The sequence below is a fragment of the Pseudophryne corroboree genome, chromosome 10 (assembly GCF_028390025.1).
Source record: "Pseudophryne corroboree isolate aPseCor3 chromosome 10, aPseCor3.hap2, whole genome shotgun sequence".
In the NCBI taxonomy this organism is placed as follows: Eukaryota; Metazoa; Chordata; class Amphibia; order Anura; family Myobatrachidae; genus Pseudophryne; species Pseudophryne corroboree.
Window position 1 is genome coordinate 266,205,377 of NC_086453.1, and position 25,278 is coordinate 266,230,654.

The 25,278-nt window shown below is 48.2% G+C and overlaps 1 protein-coding gene across 1 annotated transcript in view; it reads left to right on the forward strand.

Moving 5' to 3' along the window:
• The window catches only part of PPP2R1B (protein phosphatase 2 scaffold subunit Abeta), a 138,302-nt gene that overhangs the window by 107,045 nt on the left and 5,979 nt on the right, over window positions 1–25,278 (forward strand). Inside the window, exons 12-13 of the mRNA XM_063943257.1 lie at window positions 19,400–19,554; window positions 20,263–20,405. Coding sequence (XP_063799327.1) covers window positions 19,400–19,554; window positions 20,263–20,405 — 298 coding nt within the window. The remainder of the gene's footprint in view (window positions 1–19,399; window positions 19,555–20,262; window positions 20,406–25,278) is intronic.

Sequence of the window (25,278 nt, forward strand, 5' to 3'; positions counted from 1 at the left end):
TCAACATTGATAGAATGGTGGAGGATTATATGAGTGACCGCATCCAAGTAGGCACGTCACACAGTCCGTACTTATACTGGCAGGAAAAAGAGGCAATTTGGAGGCCCTTGCACAAACTGGCTTTATTCTACCTAAGTTGCCCTCCCACAAGTGTGTACTCCGAAAGAGTGTTTAGTGCCGCCGCTCACCTTGTCAGCAATCGGCGTACGAGGTTACATCCAGAAAATGTGGAGAAGATGATGTTCATTAAAATGAATTATAATCAATTCCTCCGCGGAGACATTGACCAGCAGCAATTGCCTCCACAAAGTACACAGGGAGCTGAGATGGTGGATTCCAGTGGGGACGAATTGATAATCTGTGAGGAGGGGGATGTACACGGTGATATATCGGAGGGTGAAGATGAGGTGGACATCTTGCCTCTGTAGAGCCAGTTTGTGCAAGGAGAGATTAATTGCTTCTTTTTTGGGGGGGGTCCAAACCAACCCGTCATATCAGTCACAGTCGTGTGGCAGACCCTGTCACTGAAATGATGGGTTGGTTAAAGTGTGCATGTCCTGTTTTGTTTATACAACATAAGGGTGGGTGGGAGGGCCCAAGGATAATTCCATCTTGCACCTCTTTTTTCTTTTCTTTTTCTTTGCATCATGTGCTGATTGGGGAGGGTTTTTTGGAAGGGACATCCTGCGTGACACTGCAGTGCCACTCCTAGATGGGCCCGGTGTTTGTGTCGGCCACTAGGGTCGCTAATCTTACTCACACAGCTACCTCATTGCGCCTCTTTTTTTCTTTGCGTCATGTGCTGTTTGGGGAGGGTTTTTTGGAAGGGACATCCTGCGTGACACTGCAGTGCCACTCCTAGATGTGCCCGGTGTTTGTGTCGGCCACTAGGGTCGCTAATCTTACTCACACAGTCAGCTACCTCATTGCGCCTCTTTTTTTCTTTGCGTCATGTGCTGTTTGGGGAGGGTTTTTTGGAAGGGCCATCCTGCGTGACACTGCAGTGCCACTCCTAGATGGGCCCGGTGTTTGTGTCGGCCACTAGGGTCGCTTATCTTTCTCACACAGTCAGCTACCTCATTGCGCCTCTTTTTTTCTTTGCGTCATGTGCTGTTTGGGGAGGGTTTTTTGGAAGGGACATCCTGCGTGACACTGCAGTGCCACTCCTAGATGGGCCCGGTGTTTGTGTCGGCCACTAGGGTCGCTTATCTTACTCACACAGCGACCTCGGTGCAAATTTTAGGACTAAAAATAATATTGTGAGGTGTGATGTGTTCAGAATAGGCTGAAAATGAGTGTAAATTATGTTTTTTGAGGTTAATAATACTTTGGGATCAAAATTACCCCCAAATTCTATGATTTAAGCTGTTTTTTAGGGTTTTTTGAAAAAAACACCCGAATCCAAAACACACCCGAATCCGACAAAAAAAATTCGGTGAGGTTTTGCCAAAACGCGTTCGAACCCAAAACACGGCCGCGGAACCGAACCCAAAACCAAAACACAAAACCCGAAAAATTTCAGGCGCTCATCTCTAGTTTTTCCTGAATCAGATGAATTGAATGAAGTGTGTGATGAAGCGTGGGTAACCCCCGACAAAAAACTGCTAATTTCTAAAAAATTATTGGCACTATATCCCTTCCCACCAGAGGTTAGGGCTCGTTGGGAAACACCCCTAGGGTGGATAAGGCGCTCACACGCTTATCAAAACAAGTGGCGTTACCGTCTCCAGAAACGGCCGCCCTTAAGGAGCCAGCAGATAGGAGGCTGGAAAATATCCTTAAAAGTATATACACTCATACTGGTGTTATACTGCGACCAGCAATCGCCTCAGCCTGGATGTGCAGTGCTGGGGTGGCTTGGTCGGATTCCCTGACTGAAAATATTGATACCCTGGACAGGGACAATATATTATTGACTATAGAGCATTTAAAGGATGCATTCCTATATATGCGAGATGCACAGAGAGACATTTGCACTCTGGCATCAAGAGTAAGTGCGATGTCCATTTCTGCCAGAAGAGGATTATGGACGCGACAGTGGTCAGGGGATGCGGATTCCAAACGGCATATGGAAGTATTGCCGTATAAAGGGGAGGAGTTATTTGGGCGCGGTCTATCGGACCTGGTGGCCACGGCAACGGCTGGGAAATCCACCTTTTTACCCCAAGTCACCTCGCAGCAGAAAAAGATACCGTCTTTTCAGGCTCAGTCCTTTCGTCCCCATAAGGGCAAGCGGGCAAAAGGCCACTCATATCTGCCCCAGGGCAGAGGAAGGGGAAAAAGACTGCAACAGACAGCTTCTTCCCACGAACAGAAGCCCTCCCCCGCTTCTGCCAAGTCCTCAGCATGACGCTGGGGCCTTACAAGCGGACTCAGGCACGGTGGGGGCCCGTCTCAAGAATTTAAGCGCGCAGTGGGCTCACTCGCAAGTGGACCCCTGGATCCTGCAGGTAGTATCTCAGGGGTACAAATTGGAATTAGAGACGTCTCCCCCTCGCCGGTTCCTGAAGTCTGCTTTACCAACGTCTACCCCCGACAGGGAGGCGGTATTGGAAGCCATTCACAAGCTGTATTCCCAGCAAGTGATAATCAAGGTACCCCTCCTACAACAGGGAAAGGGGTATTACTCCACGCTGTTTGTGGTACCGAAGCCGGACGGCTCGGTGAGACCCATTTTAAATCTGAAAGCCTTGAACACTTACATAAAAAGGTTCAAGTTCAAGATGGAGTCACTCAGAGCAGTGATAGCGAACCTGGAAGAAGGGGACTACATGGTGTCTCTGGACATCAAGGATGCTTACCTCCATGTCCCAATTTGCCCTTCTCACCAAGGGTACCTCAGGTTTGTGGTACAGAACTGTCACTATCAGTTTCAGACGTTGCCGTTTGGATTGTCCACGGTACCCCGGGTCTTTACCAAGGTAATGGCCGAAATGATGATTCTTCTTCGAAGAAAAGGCGTCTTAATTATCCCTTACTTGGACGATCTCCTGATAAGGGCACGGTCCAGAGAACAGTTAGAGGTCGGAGTAGCACTATCTCAAATAGTACTACGACAGCACGGATGGATTCTAAATATTCCAAAATCGCAGCTGATTCCGACGACACGTCTGCTGTTCCTAGGGATGATTCTGAACACAGTACAGAAAAAGGTGTTTCTCCCGGAAGAGAAAGCCAGGGAGTTATCCGACCTAGTCAGGAAACTCCTCAGACCAGGCCAGGTGTCAGTGCATCAGTGCACAAGGGTCCTGGGAAAGATGGTGGCTTCTTACGAAGCGATTCTATTCGGCAGATTCCACGCAAGAACTTTTCAGTTGGATCTGCTAGACAAATGGTCCGGATCGCATCTTCAAATGCATCAGCGGATAACCCTGTCTCCAAGGACAAGGGTGTCTCTCCTGTGGTGGTTACAGAGTGCTCATCTCCTAGAGGGCCGCAGATTCGGCATTCAGGATTGGGTCCTGGTGACCACAGATGCCAGCCTGAGAGGCTGGGGAGCAGTCACACAGGGAAAAAATTTCCAGGGCTTGTGGTCAAGCATGGAAACGTCACTTCACATAAATATCCTGGAACTAAGGGCCATTTACAATGCCCTAAGTCAGGCAAGGCCTCTGCTTCAGGGTCAGCCAGTATTGATCCAGTCGGACAACATCACGGCAGTCGCCCACGTAAACAGACAGGGCGGCACAAGAAGCAGGAGGGCAATGACGGAAGTGGCAAGGATTCTTCGCTGGGCGGAAAATCATGTGATAGCACTGTCAGCAGTGTTCATTCCGGGAGTGGACAACTGGGAAGCAGACTTCCTCAGCAGACACGATCTTCACCCGGGGGAGTGGGGACTTCACCCAGAAGTCTTCCACATGATTGTAAACCGTTGGGAAAAACCAAAGGTGGACATGATGGCGTCTCGCCTCAACAAAAAACTGGACAGATATTGCTCCAGGTCGAGGGACCCTCAGGCAATAGCTGTGGACGCTCTGGTAACACCGTGGGTGTACCGGTCAGTGTATGTGTTCCCTCCTCTTCCTCTCATACCAAAAGTACTGAGAATCATGAGGAGGAGAGGAGTAAAGACTATACTCGTGGCTCCGGATTGGCCAAGAAGGACTTGGTACCCGGAAATTCAAGAGATGCTCACGGAAGACCCGTGGCCTCTACCTCTAAGACAGGACCTGCTCCAGCAGGGACCATGTCTGTTCCAAGACTTACCGCGGCTGCGTTTGACGGCATGGCGGTTGAACGCCGGATCCTGAAGGAAAAAGGCATTCCGGATGAAGTCATCCCTACCCTGATCAAAGCCAGGAAGGATGTAACCGTACAACATTATCACCGTATTTGGCGTAAATATGTTGCGTGGTGCGAGGCCAGGAAGGCCCCTACGGAGGAATTTCAACTGGGTCGATTCCTGCATTTCCTGCAAGCAGGACTGTCTATGGGCCTCAAATTAGGGTCCATTAAGGTTCAAATTTCGGCCCTGTCGATATTCTTCCAAAAAGAACTAGCTTCTGTTCCTGAAGTTCAGACGTTTGTCAAGGGAGTACTGCATATACAGCCTCCTTTTGTGCCTCCAGTGGCACCTTGGGATCTCAATGTAGTGTTGGGATTCCTAAAATCACATTGGTTTGAACCACTCACCACTGTGGACTTGAAATATCTCACATGGAAAGTGGTAATGCTGTTAGCCCTGGCTTCAGCCAGGCGTGTATCAGAATTGGCGGCTTTATCCTATAAAAGCCCTTACCTAATTTTTCATACGGACAGGGCAGAATTGAGGACTCGTCCTCAATTTCTCCCTAAGGTGGTTTCAGCATTTCACTTAAACCAACCTATTGTGGTACCTGCGGCTACTAGGGACTTGGAGGATTCCAAGTTGCTGGATGTAGTCAGGGCCCTGAAAATATATGTTTCCAGGACGGCTGGAGTCAGAAAATCTGACTCGCTGTTTATCCTGTATGCACCCAACAAGCTGGGTGCTCCTGCTTCTAAGCAGACGATTGCTCGTTGGATTTGTAGTACAATTCAGCTTGCACATTCTGTGGCAGGCCTGCCACAGCCAAAATCTGTAAAAGCCCATTCCACACGGAAAGTGGGCTCATCTTGGGCGGCTGCCCGAGGGGTCTCGGCTTTACAACTTTGCCGAGCAGCTACTTGGTCAGGGGCAAACACGTTTGCTAAATTCTGCAAATTTGATACCCTGGCTGAGGAGGACCTGGAGTTCTCTCATTCGGTGCTGCAGAGTCATCCGCACTCTCCCGCCCGTTTGGGAGCTTTGGTATAATCCCCATGGTCCTTTCGGAGTCCCCAGCATCCACTAGGACGTTAGAGAAAATAAGAATTTACTTACCGATAATTCTATTTCTCATAGTCCGTAGTGGATGCTGGGCGCCCATCCCAAGTGCGGATTGTCTGCATTACTTGTACATAGTTATTGTTACAAAAATCGGGTTATTGTTGTTGTGAGCCATCTTTTCAGAGGCTCCTTCTGTTATCATGCTGTTAACTGGGTTCAGATCACAAGTTGTACGGTGTGATTGGTGTGGCTGGTATGAGTCTTACCCGGGATTCAAAATCCTTCCTTATTGTGTACGCTCGTCCGGGCACAGTATCCTAACTGAGGCTTGGAGGAGGGTCATAGGGGGAGGAGCCAGTGCACACCAGCTAGTCCTAAAGCTTTTACTTTGTGCCCAGTCTCCTGCGGAGCAGCTATTCCCCATGGTCCTTTCGGAGTCCCCAGCATCCACTACGGACTATGAGAAATAGAATTATCGGTAAGTAAATTCTTATTTTTTTTTGTGTCGTTTTCTCTGTACATGACCGGGAACCCCAATTAGTGCACTGTGTCCCTTCGCATGGCTCGCTTCGCTCGCCATGTTTTGGGAAAGGTGCCTCTCTGCGCTTGGCACAGGTTACCGTTCTCAATTGTAGTCCACGTGGATCGTGAAGTATGAAAAAGTAAAAAAATAAGATTTTAAACCTACCAGTAAATCTATTTCTCCTAGTCCGTAGAGGATGCTGGGGACTCCCTAAGGACCATGGGGTATAGACGGGCTCCGCAGGAGATAGGGCACCTAAAAAGAACTTTGACTATGGGTGTGTACTGGCTCCTCCCTCTATGCCCCTCCTCCAGACCTCAGTTAGAGAACTGTGCCCAGAAGAGATGGACAATACAAGGCAGGATTTAGCAATCCAAGGGCAAGATTCATACCAGCCCACACCAATCATACCATGTAACCTGGAACATACATAACCAGTTAACCATATGAACAACAACAGTAACTGTCCAAAACCGATTTCAACTGTAACATAACCCTTATGTAAGCAACAACTATATACAAGTCTTGCAGAGTTTCCGCACTGGGACGGGCGCCCAGCATCTTCTACGGACTAGGAGAAATAGATTTACCGGTAGGTTTAAAATCTTATTTTCTCTTACATCCTAGAGGATGCTGGGGACTCCATAAGGACCATGGGGTTTATACCAAAGCATCCAATCGGGCGAGAGAGTGCGTATGACTCTGCAGCACCGACTGAGCAAACGCTAGGTCCTCATCAGCCAGGGTATCAAACTTGTAGAATTTAGCAAAAGTGTTTGACCCCGACCAAGTCGCCACTCGGCAAAGTTGTAATGCCGAGACGCCTCGGGCAGCCGCCCAAGAAGAGCCCACCTTCCTAGTGGAATAGGCCTTAACCGAATTTGGTACCGGCAATCCAGCCGTAGAGTGAGCCTGCTGAATCGTATTACAGATCGAGCGAGCAATAGTCTGCTTCGAAGCAGGTGCGCCAATCTTATTGGCCGCATACAGGACAAACAGAGCCTCTGTTTTCCTAATTCTAGCCGTCCTGGCTACATAAATCTTTAAGGCCCTTACTACGTCCAGGGACCTGGAATCCTCCAGGTCACTTGTAGCCACAGGCACCACAATAGGTTGATTCACATGGAATGAAGAAACCACCTTAGGCAAAAATTGAGGGCGTGTCCTCAATTTAGCTCGATCCACATGAAAAATCAAGTAAGGGCTTTTGTGTGACAAAGCCGCCAATTCTGATACTCGCCTTGCCGATGCCAAGGCCAACAACATGACTACCTTTCAAGTAAGAAATTTCAACTCAACCTTGTTAAGCGGTTCAAACCAGTGTGATTTTAGAAACTGCAACACCACGTTGAGGTCCCACGGTGCCACTGGAGGCACAAAAGGAGGCTGGATGTGTAGCACTTCCTTTACAAACGTCTGGACTTCTGGAAGAGAAGCCAATTCCTTCTGAAAGAAAATCGAGAGGGCCGAAATCTGAACCTTAACAGAGCCTAATTTCAGGCCCATATCCACTCCTGTCTGTAGGAAGTGGAGAAAACGACCCAGATGAAAATCTTCCGTAGGTGCATTCTTGGTCTCACACCAAGACACATACTTTCGCCAGATACGGTGATAATGCTTAACCGTCACCTCCTTCCTAGCCTTTATTAAAGTAGGGATGACCTCTTCCGGAATCCCCTTCTTCGCTAGGATTCGGCGTTCAACCGCCATGCCGTCTAACGTAACTGCAGTAAGTCCTGAAATACACAGGGCCCCTGTTGCAACAGGTCTTCCCTCTGAGGAAGAGGCCAGGGATGTCCTGTGAGCATCTCTTGTAGATCTGAGTACCAGGCCCCTTCGAGGCCAGTCTGGGACAACGAGTATCGTCTGTACTCTTCTTTGCCTTATGATCCTCAACACTTATGTGATGAGAGGAAGAGGAGGAAACACGTAGACCGATTTGAACACCCATGGTGTTATCAGAGCATCTACTGCCACTGCCTGAGGGTCCCGAGACCTGGCACAATACCTCCGAAGCTTTTTGTTGAGGCGGGACGCCATCATGTCTATTTGAGGAGTTCCCCAAAGACGTTTTATGTCTACAAAGACTTCTTGATGAAGTCCCCACTCTCCTGGATGGAGATAGTGTCTGCTGAGGAAGTCTGCTTCCCACTTGTCCACTCCCGGAATGAAGACAGCCGACAGAGCGCTTACATGATTTTCCGCCCAGCGAAGAATCCTGGTGGTCTCCGCCATCGCGACTCTGCTTCTTGTCCCGTCTTGGCGGTTCACATGAGCCACTGCTGTGACATTGTCTGATCGAATCAGAACCGGTAGGTTTCGAAGAAGACTCTCCGCTTGTCGAAGGCCGTTGTAAATGGCCCCGAGTTCCAACACATTGATGTGTAGACAGGACTCCTGGTCTGACCAAAGTCCCTGAAAGTTTTTTCCCTGTGTGACCGCTCCCCATCCTCGGAGGCTCGCGTCCGTGGTAACCAGGATCCAGTACTGAATCCCGAACCGGCGACCCTCCAGCAGGTGAGCACTTTGCAACCACCACATGAGAGACACTCTGGCCCCTGGGGACAGAGTTATTTTCCGATGTAAGTGCAGGTGGGACCCGGACCACTTGTCAAGAAGGTCCCATTGAAAAGTCCTTGCATGGAACCTTCCGAAGGGAATGGCCTCGTAGGCCGCCACCATTTTTCCCAGAAGTCGAGTGCATTGGTGAACTGACACCCTTTTCTGTTTTAGCAGGTCTCTGACCATGTTCTGGATGTCCTGGGCTTTCTCTATTGGGAGGAAGACCTTCATTTGTTCCGTATACAGGATCATACCTAGGAACGGTAGTCGAGTTGTCGGAATCAACTGTGACTTCGGTAGATTTAGAATCCAACCATGTTGCTGGAGCACTCTCAGAGAGAGTGCCACACTGCTCAGCAATTTCTCCCTTTATCTCGCTTTTATCAGGAGATCGTCCAAGTATGGGATAATTGTGACTCCATGTTTGCGCAGGACCACCATAATTTCCGCCATTATCTTGGTGAAAATCCTCGGGGCCGTGGAAAGTCCAAACAGCAACGTCTGAAATTGGTAATGACAATCCTGTACAGCGAATCTCAGGTATTCCTGGTGGGGGGCATATATGGGGACATGAAGGTACGCATCCTTTATGTCCAGAGACACCATAAACTCCCCCTCCTCTATGTTGGCTATTATCGCTCTGAGTGATTCCATTTTGAATTTGAATCTTTTTATGTACAGGTTTAGGGATTTCAGATTCAAAATAGGTCTGACCGAACCGTCCGGTTTCGGGACCACAAATAGGGTTGAGTAGTAACCTCTTCCCTGCTGGTGCAGGGGAAACTTGCTGTATACACAGCGTTTGAATTGCAGCTAACACTACATCCCTTTCCGATGTGGAAGCTGGTAGGGCCGATATGAAAAATCGGCGCGGGGGCACCTCTTCGAAATCCAGTTTGTACCCCTGGGAAACTATTTCCAACACCCAGGGATTCAGGTCTGATCTGACCCAGGCCTGACTGAAAAGTCGAAGACGTGCCCCCACCGGTGCGGACTCCCTCAGGGGACCCCCAGCGTCATGCTGTGGGTTTTGGAGCAGCCGGGGAGGACTTTTGTTCCTAGGCACCTGCCGAAGCAGGTGCTCTTTTGCCTCTGCCCTTACCTCTGACGAGGAAAGAGGATCCCCGACTTTTTTTGGACTTGTGCGACCGAAAGGACTGCATCTGATAGGGTGTTACTTTCTTTTGCTGTTGGGGAATATATGGTAAAAAATTTGATTTACCTGCTGTAGCTGTGGAAACCAGGTCCGTCAGCCCATCCCCAAACAATACATCACCCTTATAGGGTAGTACTTCCATATGTTTTTTGGAATCCGCATCACCCGTCCATTGGCGAGTCTATAAGGATCTTCTCGCTGAGATAGACATGGCATTGGCCCTAGAAGCCAGCAATCCAATGTCCCTTTGAGCATCCCTCATAAATAAGACTGCGTCTTTTATATGGGCTAGAGTTAAGAATATAGTATCCTTATCCATATCATCAAATTGATCTGTCAGCTCATCTGTCCAAGCTGCAATTGCGCTACACACCCATGCCGACGCAATTGTCGGTCTTAGCACAGCCCCCGTATGAGAATAAATACACTTTAAGGTAGTTTCTTGCCTGCGATCTGCAGGGTCCTTAAGGGCCGCTGTGTCAGGAGACGGTAGCGCCACTTTCTTGGACAAGCGCGTCAGGGCCTTGTCCACAGTGGGGGATGATTCCCAAATCTCCCTGTCCTGCTTAGGGAAGGGGTATGCCATATAAATTCTTTTGGGTATCTGCGGTCTCTTTTCCGGAGTCACCCAAGCTTTTCCAAAGAAATCATTTAATTCATGAGATGTAGGAAAATTAATAATCTGTTTCTTTTCCTTAAACATGTGTACCCTTGTGTCGGGGACCAAGGGTTCATCCTCAATATGTAACACATCCCTTATTGCCACAATCATACACTGAATGGTTTTATTCAACCTAGGGTGTAATTTTACTTCATTGTAGTCGACACTGGAGTCAGAATCTGTGCCGGTAGTAGTGTCTTGTGTTAAGGGATGCTTTTGAGACCCCGACGGGCCCTGTGAGTCGGTCCAATCCGAGGATTGACTCCCTGATGTCCCCCCTAATTCAGCCTTATCAAGCCTTTTATGTAAAAATGCCACACTTGCATTCAACATATGCCACATGTCCATCCAATCCGGAGTCGTCACAACCGACGGGGACACACCACTCATTTTGCTTCACCGCCTCCTTGGAGAAGCCCTCCGCCTCAGGCATGTCGACACACACATACCGACACCCCACACACACAGGGATTAACCTATGAGGGGACAAAACCCCAACCAGGCCCTTAGGAGAGACAGAGAGAGAGTATGCCAGCACACACCAGCGCTTAAAAACACTGGAATATATATACCAGATAGCGCTTTTTATATATTTATTTATATATATATATATATATATATATATATATATATATATATATAGCTGCGGTCCGGCACTCCGTGTTAGCCTTAGAAATATCTGTCGCTGGTGCCCTCACAAAGATGAATCAAATAGCCTTTCCATGGTGCGGCACTCTTGCTGGTTTCAGAAATAAATGGACTAGAAGGACTATAGTCCATTTATTTCTGAAACAAGCAAGAGTGCCGCACCATGGAAAGGATAGATAGATAGAGATAGATAGAGATATATATATATATATATATATATATATATATATATATATATATATATATATATATATATATATATATATATATATATATCCTTAATTCCCACTCACTGCGTCTCCAAAGTGCCCCCCTCCTCTTTTTTCCTGCCTGTGAAGTTCAGCAGGGGAGAGATCAGGGAGCCAGCTTTTCCTCGTGCAGTTTCTGTGGAGAAAATGGCGCTGGTTAGTGCTGAGGATCATGCCCCGCCCACCCGACGGCGGGCTTCGGTCCCAGTAAACTTATATAAAAAATGGCGGGGGATTTGTGGATTTACTGTGCCACAGTCTAATCCTGCTTATATTGCCACAAAAATGAGGAATATTGCTGCCCAGGGCGCCCCCCCTGCACCCTCAGTGCCTGCATGTGTGTGTGTACTGGGAGCAATGGCGCGCAGCTTACCGCTGCGCGCTTACCTCATGAAGACCTGATGTCTTCTGCCGCCTGATGTCTTCTTGCCTTCTCATACTCACCTGGCTTCTATCTTCGGCATCTGTGAGGAGGACGGCGTCGCGGCTCCGGGACGAACCCCAGGTGAGACCTGTGTTCCGACTCCCTCTGAAGCTAATGGTGTCCAGTAGCCTAGAAGCAGTGCCCAACTTGACAAGCCAGCTCTGTTTCTCTCTCCTCAGTCCCACAATGCAGGGAGCCTGTTGCCAACAGGACTCCCTGAAAATAAAAAACCTAACAAAATTCTTTAAAACAGAAAACTCTGGAGAGCTCTCTGCATTGTACCCTTTCTCCTCTGGGCACAAGATCTAACTGAGGTCTGGAGGAGGGGCATAGAGGGAGGAGCCAGTGCACACCCATAGTCAAAGTTCTTTCTAGGTGCCCTATCTCCTGCGGAGCCCGTCTATACCCCATGGTCCTTACGGAGTCCCCAGCATCCTCTAGGACGTAAGAGGGGGGGGGGGGGGGGGAGGGTAAAAAAGTGAAAAGCTCATGTTGACCTTTTGTCATGTCGACCTACTTACTGTCGACCTAAAGACCGGATCCCGTATCAATGCCTATTTCCCTATAGATTGTAAGCTTGCGAGCAGGGCCATCCTACCTCTATCTGTTTTTGCCCAGTTTTGTTCTATGACTGTTCTAATTGTAAAGTGCAACGGAATATGCTGCGCTCTATACTGTAAGTCCTCACTCACTGGCTCATCACTAATTCTCTTACTTCCTGATATGACAGGAAGCTGAAATGTCACATAGGTATTCTTTAAGTGGGAAATAGGAAAACTACGTAATTAGAATTTTAACAAGCCTCCCCTAAGGGGATGAAAAGAAGGTTGACATAATGATGTCATTACCGATGTGTGGCTTGAGTTGCGTGAACGATAGAAATAGACAATCAGATCAAAATTTGGATTGCACCTCCAGTGTGCCAAAAACCATGGATTAATATTTACTTACATCAAGACGTCTCAAATTTACATCTCTATAGATTTACCAATTGTTAACACTCCTTTATATTTATAACCGTGAAAATCAGAAACTCCCGGCCGATGAACGGGTAGAACAGCTTTTTTATATATATATATATATATATCTCCACACACACTGTCACGCCGAACAGCAACTCTTTGTGTGCCAGGGCCCACTCAACTCTCCCGAGCGTCTTATATACTCAAAATGTGCGTCTTGCTAAAGTAAAAGAGAAGGTGATTCATCAGACCAGGCCACCTTCTTCCATTGCACCATGGTCCAGTTCTGATGCTTATGTGCCCATCATACGCGCTGTAGACAGGGATCAGCATGGGCAGTATGACCGGTCTGCGACTACGTAGCCCCATACACAGCAAGCTATGATGCACGGTTTGCCATCTTCTTATCCTTGTCAGCAATATCTTTTCAAGCAATTTGTGTGACAGTAGCTCTTCTGTGGGATAGCATCAGATGGACTAGCCTTCACTTCCCCCACATCTGAGTGCCCATAACTGTCGACTGGTCACCGGTTGTCCTTCCTTGAACAACTTTTGGTAAATACACTAACCATTGCGTACTGAGAACACCCCACAAGACCTGCAGATGCGCTGACTGTCATATAGTCATCACAATTTCTCTGACGTCCTAGTGGATGCTGGGACTCCGTAAGGACCATGGGGAATAGCGGCTCCGCAGGAGACAGGGCACACAATAAAAGCTTAAGGATCAGGTGGTGTGCACTGGCTCCTCCCCCTATGACCCTCCTCCAAGCCTCAGTTAGATTTTTGTGCCCGGCCGAGAAGGGTGCAATCTAGGTGGCTCTCCTGAGCTGCTTAGAATAAAAGTTTAGTTTAGGTTTTTTTATTTTCAGTGAGTCCTGCTGGCAACAGGCTCACTGCATCGTGGGACTAAGGGGAGAAGAAGCGAACTCACCTGCGTGCAGAGTGGATTGGGCTTCTTAGGCTACTGGACATTTAGCTCCAGAGGGACGATCACAGGTACAGCCTGGATGGGTCACCGGAGCCGCGCCGCCGTCCCCCTTACAGAGACGAAGAGGTCCGGTGAAATCGGCGGCAGAAGACATCCTGTCTTCAGACTAAGGTAGCGCACAGCACCGCAGCTGTGCGCCATTGCTCTCAGCACACTTCACACTCCGGTCACTGAGGGTGCAGGGCGCTGGGGGGGAGCGCCCTGAGACGCAATATAACAGTATATACCTTAGGTGGCAAAAAGAATACATCACATATAGCTCCTGGGCTATATGGATGTATTTTAACCCCTGCCATTTTTACACAAAAAAGCGGGAGATAAGGACGTCGTGAAGGGGCGGAGCCTATCTCCTCAGCACACAAGCGCCATTTTCCCTCACAGCTCCGCTGGAAGGACGGCTCCCTGACTCTCCCCTGCAGTCCTGCTTCAGAATCAGGGTAAAAAAGAGAAGGGGGGGCATTTTTGGCAGCAAATAACGATAATAACAGCAGCTATAAGGGAATAACACTTATATAAGGTTATCCCTGTATATATATAGCGCTGGGTGTGTGCTGGCAGACTCTCCCTCTGTCTCTCCAAAGGGCTAAGTGGGGTCCTGTCCTCTATCAGAGCATTCCCGGTGTGTGTGCTGTGTGTCGGTACGCGTGTGTCGACATGTATGAGGAGGAAAATGATGTGGAGGCGGAGCAGTTGCCTGTGTTGGTGATGTCACCCCCTAGGGAGTCGACACCTGACTGGATGATTGTATTTAAACAATTAAGTGATAATGTCAGCAATTTGCAAAAAACTGTTGACGACATGAGACAGCCGGCAAATCAATTAGTGCCTGTCCAGGCGTCTCAGACACCGTCAGGGGCGCTAAAACGCCCGTTACCTCAGTGGGTCGACACAGACCCTGACACAGATACTGAGTCTAGTGTCGACGGTGACGAGACAAACGTAATGTCCAGTAGGGCCACACGTTACATGATCACGGCAATGAAAGAGGCATTGAACCTTTCTGACACTACAAGTACCACAAAGAAGGGTATTATGTGGGGTGTGAAAAAACTACCAATAGTTTTTCCTGAGTCAGAGGAAATAAATGAGGTGTGTGATAAAGCGTGGGTTTCCCCCGATAAAAAACAGCTAATTTCTAATAAATTAGCATTATATCCCTTCCCGCCAGAGGTTAGGGCGCGTTGGGAAACACCCCCTAGGGGTAGATAAGGCGCTCACACGTTTATCTAAACAAGTAGCGTTACCGTCTCCTGATACGGCCACCCTCAAAGAACCAGCTGATAGAAGGCTGGAAAATATCCTAAAAAGTATATACACACATACTGGTGTTATACTGCGACCAGCAATCGCCTCAGCCTGGATGTGCAGTGCTGGAGTCGCATGGTCGGATTCCCTGACTGAGAATATTGATACCCTGGATAGGGACAATATTTTGTTAACTATAGAACATTTAAAGGATGCATTGCTATATATGCGTGATGCACAGAGGGATATTTGCACCCTGGCATCAAGAGTAAGTGCTATGTCCATCTCTGCCAGAAGAGCGTTATGGACGCGACAGTGGTCAGGGGATGCGGATTCCAAACGGCACATGGAAGTATTGCCGTATAAAGGGGAGGAGTTATTTGGGGCTGGTCTATCGGACCTGGTGGCCACGGCAACGGCTGGGAAATCCACCTTTTTACCCCAGGTCACTTCACATCAGCAGAAAAAGACACCGTCTTTTCAAACTGTCCTTTCGTTCCCATAAGTACAAGCGAGCAAAAGGCCACTCCTTTCTGCCCCGGGGCAGAGGAAGAGGAAAAAGACTGCACCGTGCAGCCGCTTCCCAGGAGCAGAAGCCCTCCCCTGCTTCTGCCAAGTCTACAGCATGACGCTGGGGCTTTACAAGCAGACTCAGATATGGTGGGGGCCCGTCTCAAGAATTTCAACGCGCAGTGGGCTCACTCGCAAGTGGATCCCTGGATTCTACAGGTAGTATCGCAGGGGTACAAACTGGAATTCGCGGCGTTTCCCCCTCGTCGGTTCCTGAAGTCTGCTTTACCAAAGTCTCCCTCCGACAGGGAGGCAGTTTTGGAAGCCATTCACAAGCTGTATTCCCAGCAGGAGGTGATCAAGGTACCCCTCCTGCAACAGGGAAAGGGGTATTATTCCACGCTGTTTGTGGTACCGAAGCCGGACGGCTCGGTGAGACCAATTTTAAATCTGAAATCCTTGAACACTTACATAAAAAGGTTCAAATTCAAGATGGAGTCACTCAGAGCAGTGATAGCGAACCTGGAAGAAGGGGACTATATGGTGTCTCTGGACATCAAAGATGCTTATCTCCACGTCCCAATATACCCTTCTCACCAAGGGTACCTCAGGTTTGTAGTACAAAACTGTCATTATCAGTTTCAGACGCTGCCGTTTGGATTGTCCACGGCACCTCGGGTCTTTACCAAGGTAATGGCCGAAATGATGATTCTTCTACGAAGAAAAGGCATTTTAATTATCCCTTACTTGGACGATCTCCTGATAAGGGCAAGATCCAGGGAACAGTTAGAAGTCGGAGTAGCACTATCTCAGGTAGTGTTACGTCAGCACGGGTGGATTCTAAATATTCCAAAATCGCAGCTGATTCCAACGACATGTCTACTGTTCCTAGGAATGATTCTGGACACAGTCCAGAAGAAGGTGTTTCTCCCGGAGGAGAAGGCCAGGGAGTTATCCGAGCTAGTCAGGAACCTCCTAAAACCAGGCCAGGTCTCAGTGCATCAGTGCACGAGGGTCCTGGGAAAAATGGTGGCTTCCTACGAAGCGATTCCATTCGGAAGATTCCATGCAAGAACGTTTCAGTGGGATCTACTGGACAAATGGTCCGGATCGCATCTGCAGATGCATCAGCGGATAACCCTGTCGCCAAGGACAAGGGTGTCTCTCCTGTGGTGGCTGCAGAGTGCTCATCTACTAGAGGGCCGCAGATTTGGCATTCAGGATTGGATCCTGGTAACCACGGATGCCAGCCTGAGAGGCTGGGGAGCAGTCACACAGGGAAGGAATTTCCAGGGCTTGTGGTCAAGCATGGAAACATCTCTTCATATAAACATTCTGGAACTAAGGGCCATTTACAATGCCCTAAGTCAAGCAAAACCTCTGCTTCAGGGTCAGGCGGTGTTGATCCAATCGGACAACATCACGTCAGTCGCCCACGTAAACAGACAGGGCGGCACGAGAAGCAGGAGGGCAATGGCAGAAGCTGCAAGGATTCTTCGCTGGGCGGAAAATCATGTGATAGCACTGTCAGCAGTGTTCATTCCGGGAGTGGACAACTGGGAAGCAGACTTCCTCAGCAGACACGACCTTCACCCGGGAGAGTGGGGACTTCACCCAGAAGTCTTCCACCTGATTGTAAACCGTTGGGAAAAACCAAAGGTGGACATGATGGCGTCACGTCTAAACAAAAAACTGGACAGATATTGCGCCAGGTCAAGGGACCCTCGGGCAATAGCAGTGGACGCTCTGGTAACGCCGTGGATGTACCAGTCAGTGTATGTGTTCCCTCCTCTGCCTCTCATACCAAAAGTACTGAGAATCATAAGAAGGAGAGGAGTAAGAACTATACTCGTGGTTCCGGATTGGCCAAGAAGGACTTGGTACCCGGAACTTCAAGAGATGCTCACGGACGAACCGTGGCCTCTACCTCTTAAGAAAGGACCTGCTACTGCAGGGGCCTTGTCTGTTCCAAGACTTACCGCGGCTGCGTTTGACGGCATGGCGGTTGAACGCCGGATCCTGAGGGAAAAAGGCATTCCAGAAGAAGTCATCCCTACTCTGGTCAAAGCCAGGAAGGACGTAACCGCAAAACATTATCACCGCATTTGGCGTAAATATGTTGCGTGGTGTGAGGCCAAGAAGGCCCCTACAGAGGAATTTCAACTGGGTCGTTTCCTTCATTTCCTGCAAACAGGACTGTCTATGGGCCTAAAATTAGGGTCCATTAAGGTTCAAATTTCGGCCCTGTCGATTTTCTTCCAGAAAGAACTGGCTTCAGTACCTGAAGTTCAGACATTTGTAAAAGGGGTGCTGCACATACAGCCTCCTTTTGTGCCTCCAGTGGCACCTTGGGATCTCAATGTTGTGTTGAGTTTTCTAAAGTCACATTGGTTTGAACCACTTTCCACTGTGGACTTAAAATATCTCACATGGAAGGTGTCGATGCTGTTAGCCTTGGCTTCAGCCAGGCGTGTGTCAGAATTGGCGGCTTTATCATATAAAAGCCCTTACTTAATTTTTCATTCTGACAGGGCGGAATTGAGGACTCGTCCTCAATTTCTACCTAAGGTGGTTTCTGCATTTCACATGAACCAACCTATTGTGGTACCTGCGGCTACCAGGGACTTAGAGGACTCTAAGTTGCTTGACGTTGTCAGGGCCTTGAAAATATATGTTTCCAGGACGGCTGGAGTCAGATAATCTGACTCGCTGTTTATCCTGTATGCACCCAACAAGCTGGGTGCTCCTGCTTCAAAGCAGACGATTGCTCGTTGGATTTGTAGTACAATTCAGCTTGCACATTCTGTGGCAGGATTGCCACAGCCAAAATCAGTAAAAGCCCATTCCACAAGGAAAGTGGGCTCATCTTGGGCGGCTGCCCGAGGGGTCTCGGCTTTACAACTTTGCCGAGCAGCTACTTGGTCAGGGGCAAACACGTTTGCTAAATTCTACAAATTTGATACCCTGGCTGAGGAGGACCTGGAGTTCTCTCATTCGGTGCTGCAGAGTCATCCGCACTCTCCCGCCCGTTTGGGAGCTTTGGTATAATCCCCATGGTCCTTACGGAGTCCCAGCATCCACTAGGACGTCAGAGAAAATAAGATTTTACTTACCGATAAATCTATTTCTCATAGTCCGTAGTGGATGCTGGGCGCCCATCCCTAGTGCGGATTGTCTGCAATACTTGTATATAGTTATTGTTACAAAAATTCGGGTTATTATTGTTGTGAGCCATCTTTTCAGAGGCTCCTTTGCGTTTATCATACTGTTAACTGGGTTCAGATCACGAGTTGTACGGTGTGATTGGTGTGGCTGGTATGAGTCTTACCCGGGATTCAATATCCTTCCTTATTATGTACGCTCGTCCGGGCACAGTATCCTAACTGAGGCTTGGAGGAGGGTCATAGGGGGAGGAGCCAGTGCACACCACCTGATCCTTAAGCTTTTATTTTGTGCCCTGTCTCCTGCGGAGCCGCTATTCCCAATGGTCCTTACGGAGTCCCAGCATCCACTACGGACTACGAGAAATAGATTTATCGGTAAGTAAAATCTTATTTTGGCCCTTGTCAGAGTTGGTCAGATCCTTACGCTTGCCTGTTTTTCCCGCTTCACATCCACTTCAAGAACTGACTGATCACTTGCTGTCTAATTTATCCCATTCCTTCGCAGGTGCTGTTATAACGGGATAATCAACGTTATTACTTCACCTGTCATGTCTGATTGGCATGGTGCTAACTTTAAACTTCTTTGCCCTGTGTACGGTTTCTAATTTTTTATTAGAGGGCGTTGCCCGTACCTCCTAAAATACCATTTCTTTGTAAGTAGATATATCGTACTCTTGTTTTGCTATGTGAGGACAAAAACGCTAATGAACTTTTGTAAATGATTTTAAATTGTGGTTGCGCTCCCGCTTTACTGTGAAATGCTCATCAGCAGGAGCCAGGCATCTGATCTAAACCGTTCTCTAAGGCTTACTTATGCTGAGGGTTTGTTCTCCTTTCTTACCCGTAAACATTCGGCAGATTCTGGAAGAGACCTGTTCAGTGCAGCGAGCAGCTGCCGGAATGCGTGTTCTTACGGACACAACCTGCTGCTGCTTAATGTAATGAAGAAGAAGAAAGTGTGAACGATTGTACAAAACTTTATGGCACTTATTATTATTCCTCCACTCTGTTTCAGTTTACGCCATCCGAGAAGCAGCCACCAACAATCTAATGAAGCTGGTGGAAAAGTTTGGTGCAGAGTGGGCACAGAATACTATAGTTCCAAAAGTCTTAGCCATGGCAAATGATCCCAACTACCTGCATCGGATGACCACTCTGTTCTGTGTCAATGTACGTATGAGCCATGGTCTGACACCCTGCCTTTTACATCAGAATTATAATGAACTGTAAGCAGGACCCTGGGGAATAGTCTATTGCACTGGAGTACTGCCTCTTGTATATTGACATGATTGTGCCTTCAGAAAGAACTGAAGCATGTGTGACTTTTATATAAAAGGAAGGGAATAAGCAAAGAGACATTATGTCCCAGATTCAGAGGTGCATGCAGTGGCGGTGTCGGACGCAGGCGCTCAGCGCTTTCAGTCTGTGCATGAGTTAGTCACAATGCACATCTGTCCCGCTCTGAGATACGGAATTGCACACAGGGATTGATTTTCAGTGGGTGTCACTGGGAGGTACGACGGGGTGGCTAGTCAGATGCGGGTGTGTCTGACACAGGAGGGCATGTTCAGTCTGCAGAATTGCAGCAGCTACAGAGCTGTTGCAACCGATGGTGTGGCTTGGTACGCACCAGGATGGAATAGCGCCATTCCCAGTGAGCGTCTCATTAGGCTGATGATCGCTCTCAGCATTAACATAAATGCAGACGTGCGGGCCAAACTGACAGCTGGTAAATGGTTGATTACACAGAAAGCGCTGTTAGTAGCACACGTGTGTACAGTTTCCTTACTCCCTCTGTTACGTGTGATAAATATTATGTAGTGCAGGGGGGGTGTTATGTCTCTGTGGTAAATCAGTCTGATTGTATTGTACCTGCAGGCTCTGTCTGAAGCATGTGGAAAGGATATCACCACCAAGCTGATGCTGCCCATTGTACTGAAGATGGCAGCTGACCAGGTGGCTAATGTACGTTTCAACGTGGCCAAATCGCTGCAAAGAATAGGACCAGTCCTGGATAGCAAGTATGTTGATGATCATTCCTTACCTACATGTTGGTGTAATCTGTATCTCTAGGAAATAATGTTGGCTGTGCAAGCAGAAGCTATTACAGAGGCCGTTCAGTTTTCATTTGGTATTGGCATGAGCACCACCTGTCAGCCAGCATTTCTGTATGTACAGATGCGCGATAGCTGGTGTGACTAGTGTGCCTGTGACTAGGATGCCCACGTGCGTACACGCCTACATCCATAAGAGTTAATGGAGCAATCGCCAGCTATGAATAGTCTGTATATTATTTTCGTGTCCAGATATGTTATGGACGGAAAGCTTTGAACTTGGTAACTTCAGAGCATTACCCTCCCACAGATGCAGCTTTGGGATGACCTTAACTTGGATATGTGTGAGATGGATTTTTGCCTTTAATTATTTTAATTCCGTATATATTGGGTTACCTAGGACTCCCATCCCAAATGCTCTAGATCTCTCCTTATCTTGATAAGTTGTTTTGCTGTGGAAGGATTCTCTGTCAACAAAGAAGGCTTAGATCAGGCATGTCCAAACTGCGGCCCTCCAGCTGCTCTGAAACTACATATCCCAGCATGCCCTGAAACAGTTTTGCTGTCAGAGAATGCTAAAGCTGTGGGCCTAATTCCGAGTTGATCGCAGCAGCAAATTTGTTAGCAGTTGGGCAAAACCATGTGCACCGCAGGGGGGACAGATATAACATGTGCAGAGAGTTAGATTTGGGTGGGGTGTGTTCAAACTGAAATCTAAATTGAAGTGTAAAAATAAAGCAGTCAGTATTTACCCTGCACAGAAACAAAATAACCCACCCAAATCTAACTCTCTCTGCACATGTTATAACTGCCCCACCTGCAGTGCACATGGTTTTGCCCAATTGCTAACAAACTTGCTGCTGCATTCAACTCAGAATTACCCCCCGTGTCAGGGCATGCTGGGATATGTAGTTTCTCAACAGCTGGAGGGCCATCGTTTGGACATGCCTGGCTTAGATAAATGGCTAACCAGACTATAGCCTGATGTATCAGATCAATCATTCAGCAGGTGTATTCAGGATCTGGGAGGTCGGTTCCAGCTCAGATTTCAGCATGCTTTCCCAGATAGGCTGGGTATGTTCTGGGAGGCTGAGCACGGATCTTCTGCCAAGCAGTTGTGTTGGGCAGCCACTTAGTCTTCTGTCTATAAATTTACTGATTTCATTTTTCTATGTCTAAGGAACTGTGCACACAAGTATGTGTTCACCTTAGTCTAAATGAACCATCAACAGGGATAAGTATGGCGTGTCCCCATGGTGGCAGTGTCCACCAGGTGGATGAAGCAGAAAACAGGATCTCAAGCACTTACTGTTTAATCCATTTCTTGCGTGTCTGTATTTTCTCTATCGTCCTAGTGGATGCTGGGGTTCCTGAAAGGACCATGGGGAATAGCGGCTCCGCAGGAGACAGGGCACAAAAAGTAAAGCTTTACGATCAGGTGGTGTGTACTGGCTCCTCCCCCTATGACCCTCCTCCAAGCCTCAGTTAGATTTTTGTGCCCGGCCGAGAAGGGTGCAATCTAGGTGGCTCTCCTAAAGAGCTGCTTAGAAAAGTTTAGCTTAGGTTTTTTATTTTACAGTGAGTCCTGCTGGCAACAGGATCACTGCAACGAGGGACTTAGGGGAGAAGAAGTGAACTCACCTGCGTGCAGGATGGATTGGCTTCTTGGCTACTGGACATCAGCTCCAGAGGGACGATCACAGGTACAGCCTGGATGGTCACCGGAGCCTTGCCGCCGGCCCCCTTGCAGATGCTGAAGTAAGAAGAGGTCCAGAATCGGCGGCAGAAGACCTCCTCAGTCTTCTAAAGGTAGCGCACAGCACTGCAGCTGTGCGCCATTTTCCTCTCAGCACACTTCACACGGCAGTCACTGAGGGTGCAGGGCGCTGGGAGGGGGGCGCCCTGGGAGGCAAATGAAAACCTATTTTGGCTAAAAATACCTCACATATAGCCTCCGGAGGCTATATGGAGATATTTAACCCCTGCCAGAATCCGTTAAGAGCGGGAGACGAGGCCGCCGAAAAAGGGGCGGGGCCTATCTCCTCAGCACACAGCGCCATTTTCCCTCACAGAAAGGCTGGAGGGAAGGCTCCCAGGCTCTCCCCTGCACTGCACTACAGAAACAGGGTTAAAACAGAGAGGGGGGGCACTAATTTGGCGTTAGAAATATATAATAAAGATGCTATAAGGGAAAACACTTATATAAGGTTGTCCCTATATAATTATAGCGTTTTTGGTGTGTGCTGGCAAACTCTCCCTCTGTCTCTCCAAAGGGCTAGTGGGTCCTGTCCTCTATCAGAGCATTCCCTGTGTGTGTGCTGTGTGTCGGTACGTGTGTGTCGACATGTATGAGGACGATGTTGGTGAGGAGGCGGAGCAATTGCCTGTAATGGTGATGTCACTCTCTAGGGAGTCGACACCGGAATGGATGGCTTATTTAGGGAATTACGTGATAATGTCAACACGCTGCAAGGTCGGTTGACGACATGAGACGGCCGACAAACAATTAGTACCGGTCCAGACGTCTCAAAAACACCGTCAGGGGTTTTAAAACGCCCGTTTACTTTAGTCGGTCGACACAGACACAGACAGGGACACTGAATCCAGTGTCGACGGTGAATAAACAAACGTATTCCTTATTAGGGCCACACGTTAAAGGCAATGAAGGAGGTGTTACATATTTCTGATACTACAAGTACCACAAAAGAGGGTATTATGTGGGATGTGAAAAAACTACCGTAGTTTTTCCTGAATCAGATAAATTAAATAAAGTGTGTGATGATGCGTGGGTTCCCCCCGATAGAAAATTAGGGGCGGTATACCCTTTCCCGCCAGAAGTTAGGGCGCATTGGGAAACACCCCTTAGGGTGGCTAAGGCGCTCACACGCTTATCAAAACAAGTGGCGGTACCGTCTATAGATAGGGCCGTCCTCAAGGACCAGCTGACAGGAGGCTGGAAAATATCATAAAAAGTATATACACACATACTGGTGTTATACTGCGACCAGCGATCGCCTCAGCCTGGATGTGCAGAGCTGGGGTGGCTTGGTCGGATTCCCTGACTAAAAATATTGATACCCTTGACAGGGACAGTATTTTATTGACTATAGAGCATTTAAAGGATGCATTTCTATATATGCGAGATGCACAGAGGGATATTTGCACTCTGGCATCAAGAGTAAATGCGATGTCCATATCTGCCAGAAGATGTTATGGACACGACAGTGGTCAGGTGATGCAGATTCCAAACGGCACAAAGGTGTATTGCCGTATAAAGGAAGAGGAGTTATTTGGGGTCGGTCCATCGGACCTGGTGGCCACGGCAACTGCTGGAAAATCCACCGTTTTTACCCTAAGTCACATCTCTGCAGAAAAAGACACCGTCTTTTCAGCCTCAGTCCTTTCGTCCCTATAAGATCATATCTGCCCAGGGATAGAGGAAAGGGAAGAAGACTGCAGCAGGCAGCCCATTCCCAGGAACAGAAGCGTTCCACCGCTTCTGACAAGTTCTCAGCATGGCGCTGAGACCGTACAGGACCCCTGGATCCTACAAGTAGTATCCCAGGGGTACAGATTGGAATGTCGAGATGTTTCCCCTTCGCAGGCTCCTGAAGTCTGCTTTACCAAGGTCTCCCTCCGACAAGGAGGCAGTATGGGAAAAAATTCACAAGCTGTATTCCCAGCAGGTGATAATTAAATTACCTCTCCTACTACAAGAAAAAGGGTATTATTCCACACTATATTGTGGTACTGAAGCCAGAAGGCTAGGTGAGACTTATTCTAAAAAAAAAAAAAAATTTTTTTGAACACTTACAAAGGTTCAAATCAAGATGGAGTCACTCAGAGCAGTGATAACGAACCAGGAAGAAGGGGACTATATAGTGTCCCGGGACATCAGGGATGCTTACCTCTATGTCCCAAATTTGCCCTTCTCACTAAGGGTACCTCAGGTTCGTGGTGCAGAACTGTCACTATCAGTTTCAGACGCTGCCGTTTGGATTGTCCACGGCACCCCGGGTCTTTACCAAGGTAATGGCCGAAATGATGATTCTTCTTCGAAGAAAAGGCGTCTTAATTATCCCTTACTTGGACGATCTCCTGATAAGGGCATAGTCCAGGGAACAGTTGGAGGTCGGAGTAGCACTATCTCGGATACTGCTACAACAGCACGGGTGGATTCTAAATATTCCAAAATCGCAGCTGATCCCGACGACACGTCTGCTGTGCCTAGGGATGATTCTGGACACAGTCCAGAAAAAGGTGTTTCTCCCGGAAGAGAAAGCCAGGGAGTTATCCGAGCTAGTCAGGAACCTCCTAAAAACAGTGCATCATTGCACAAGGGTCCTGGTAAAAATGGTGGCTTCCTACGAAGCAATTCCATTCGGCAGATTTCACGCAAGAACTTTTCAGTGGGATCTGCTGGACAAATGGTCCGGATCGCATCTTCAGATGCATCAGCGGATAACCCTATATCCAAGGACAAGGGTGTCTCTCCTGTGGTGGTTATAGAGTGCTCATCTTCTAGAGGGCCGCAGATTCGGCATTCAGGATTGGATGCTGGTGACCACGGAGCCCAGCCCGAGAGGCTGGGGAGCAGTCACACAAGGAAAAAATTTCCAGGGAGTGTGATCAAGTCTGGAGACTTTTCTCCACATAAATATACTGGAGCTAAGGGTAAATTTATAATGCTCTAAGCTTAGCAAGACCTCTGCTTCAAGGTCAGCCGGTATTGATCCAGTGGGAAAAACATCACGGCAGTCGCCCACGTAAACAGACAGGGCGACACAAGAAGCAGGAGGGCAATGGCAAAAACTGCAAGGACTTTTCGCTGGGCGGAAAA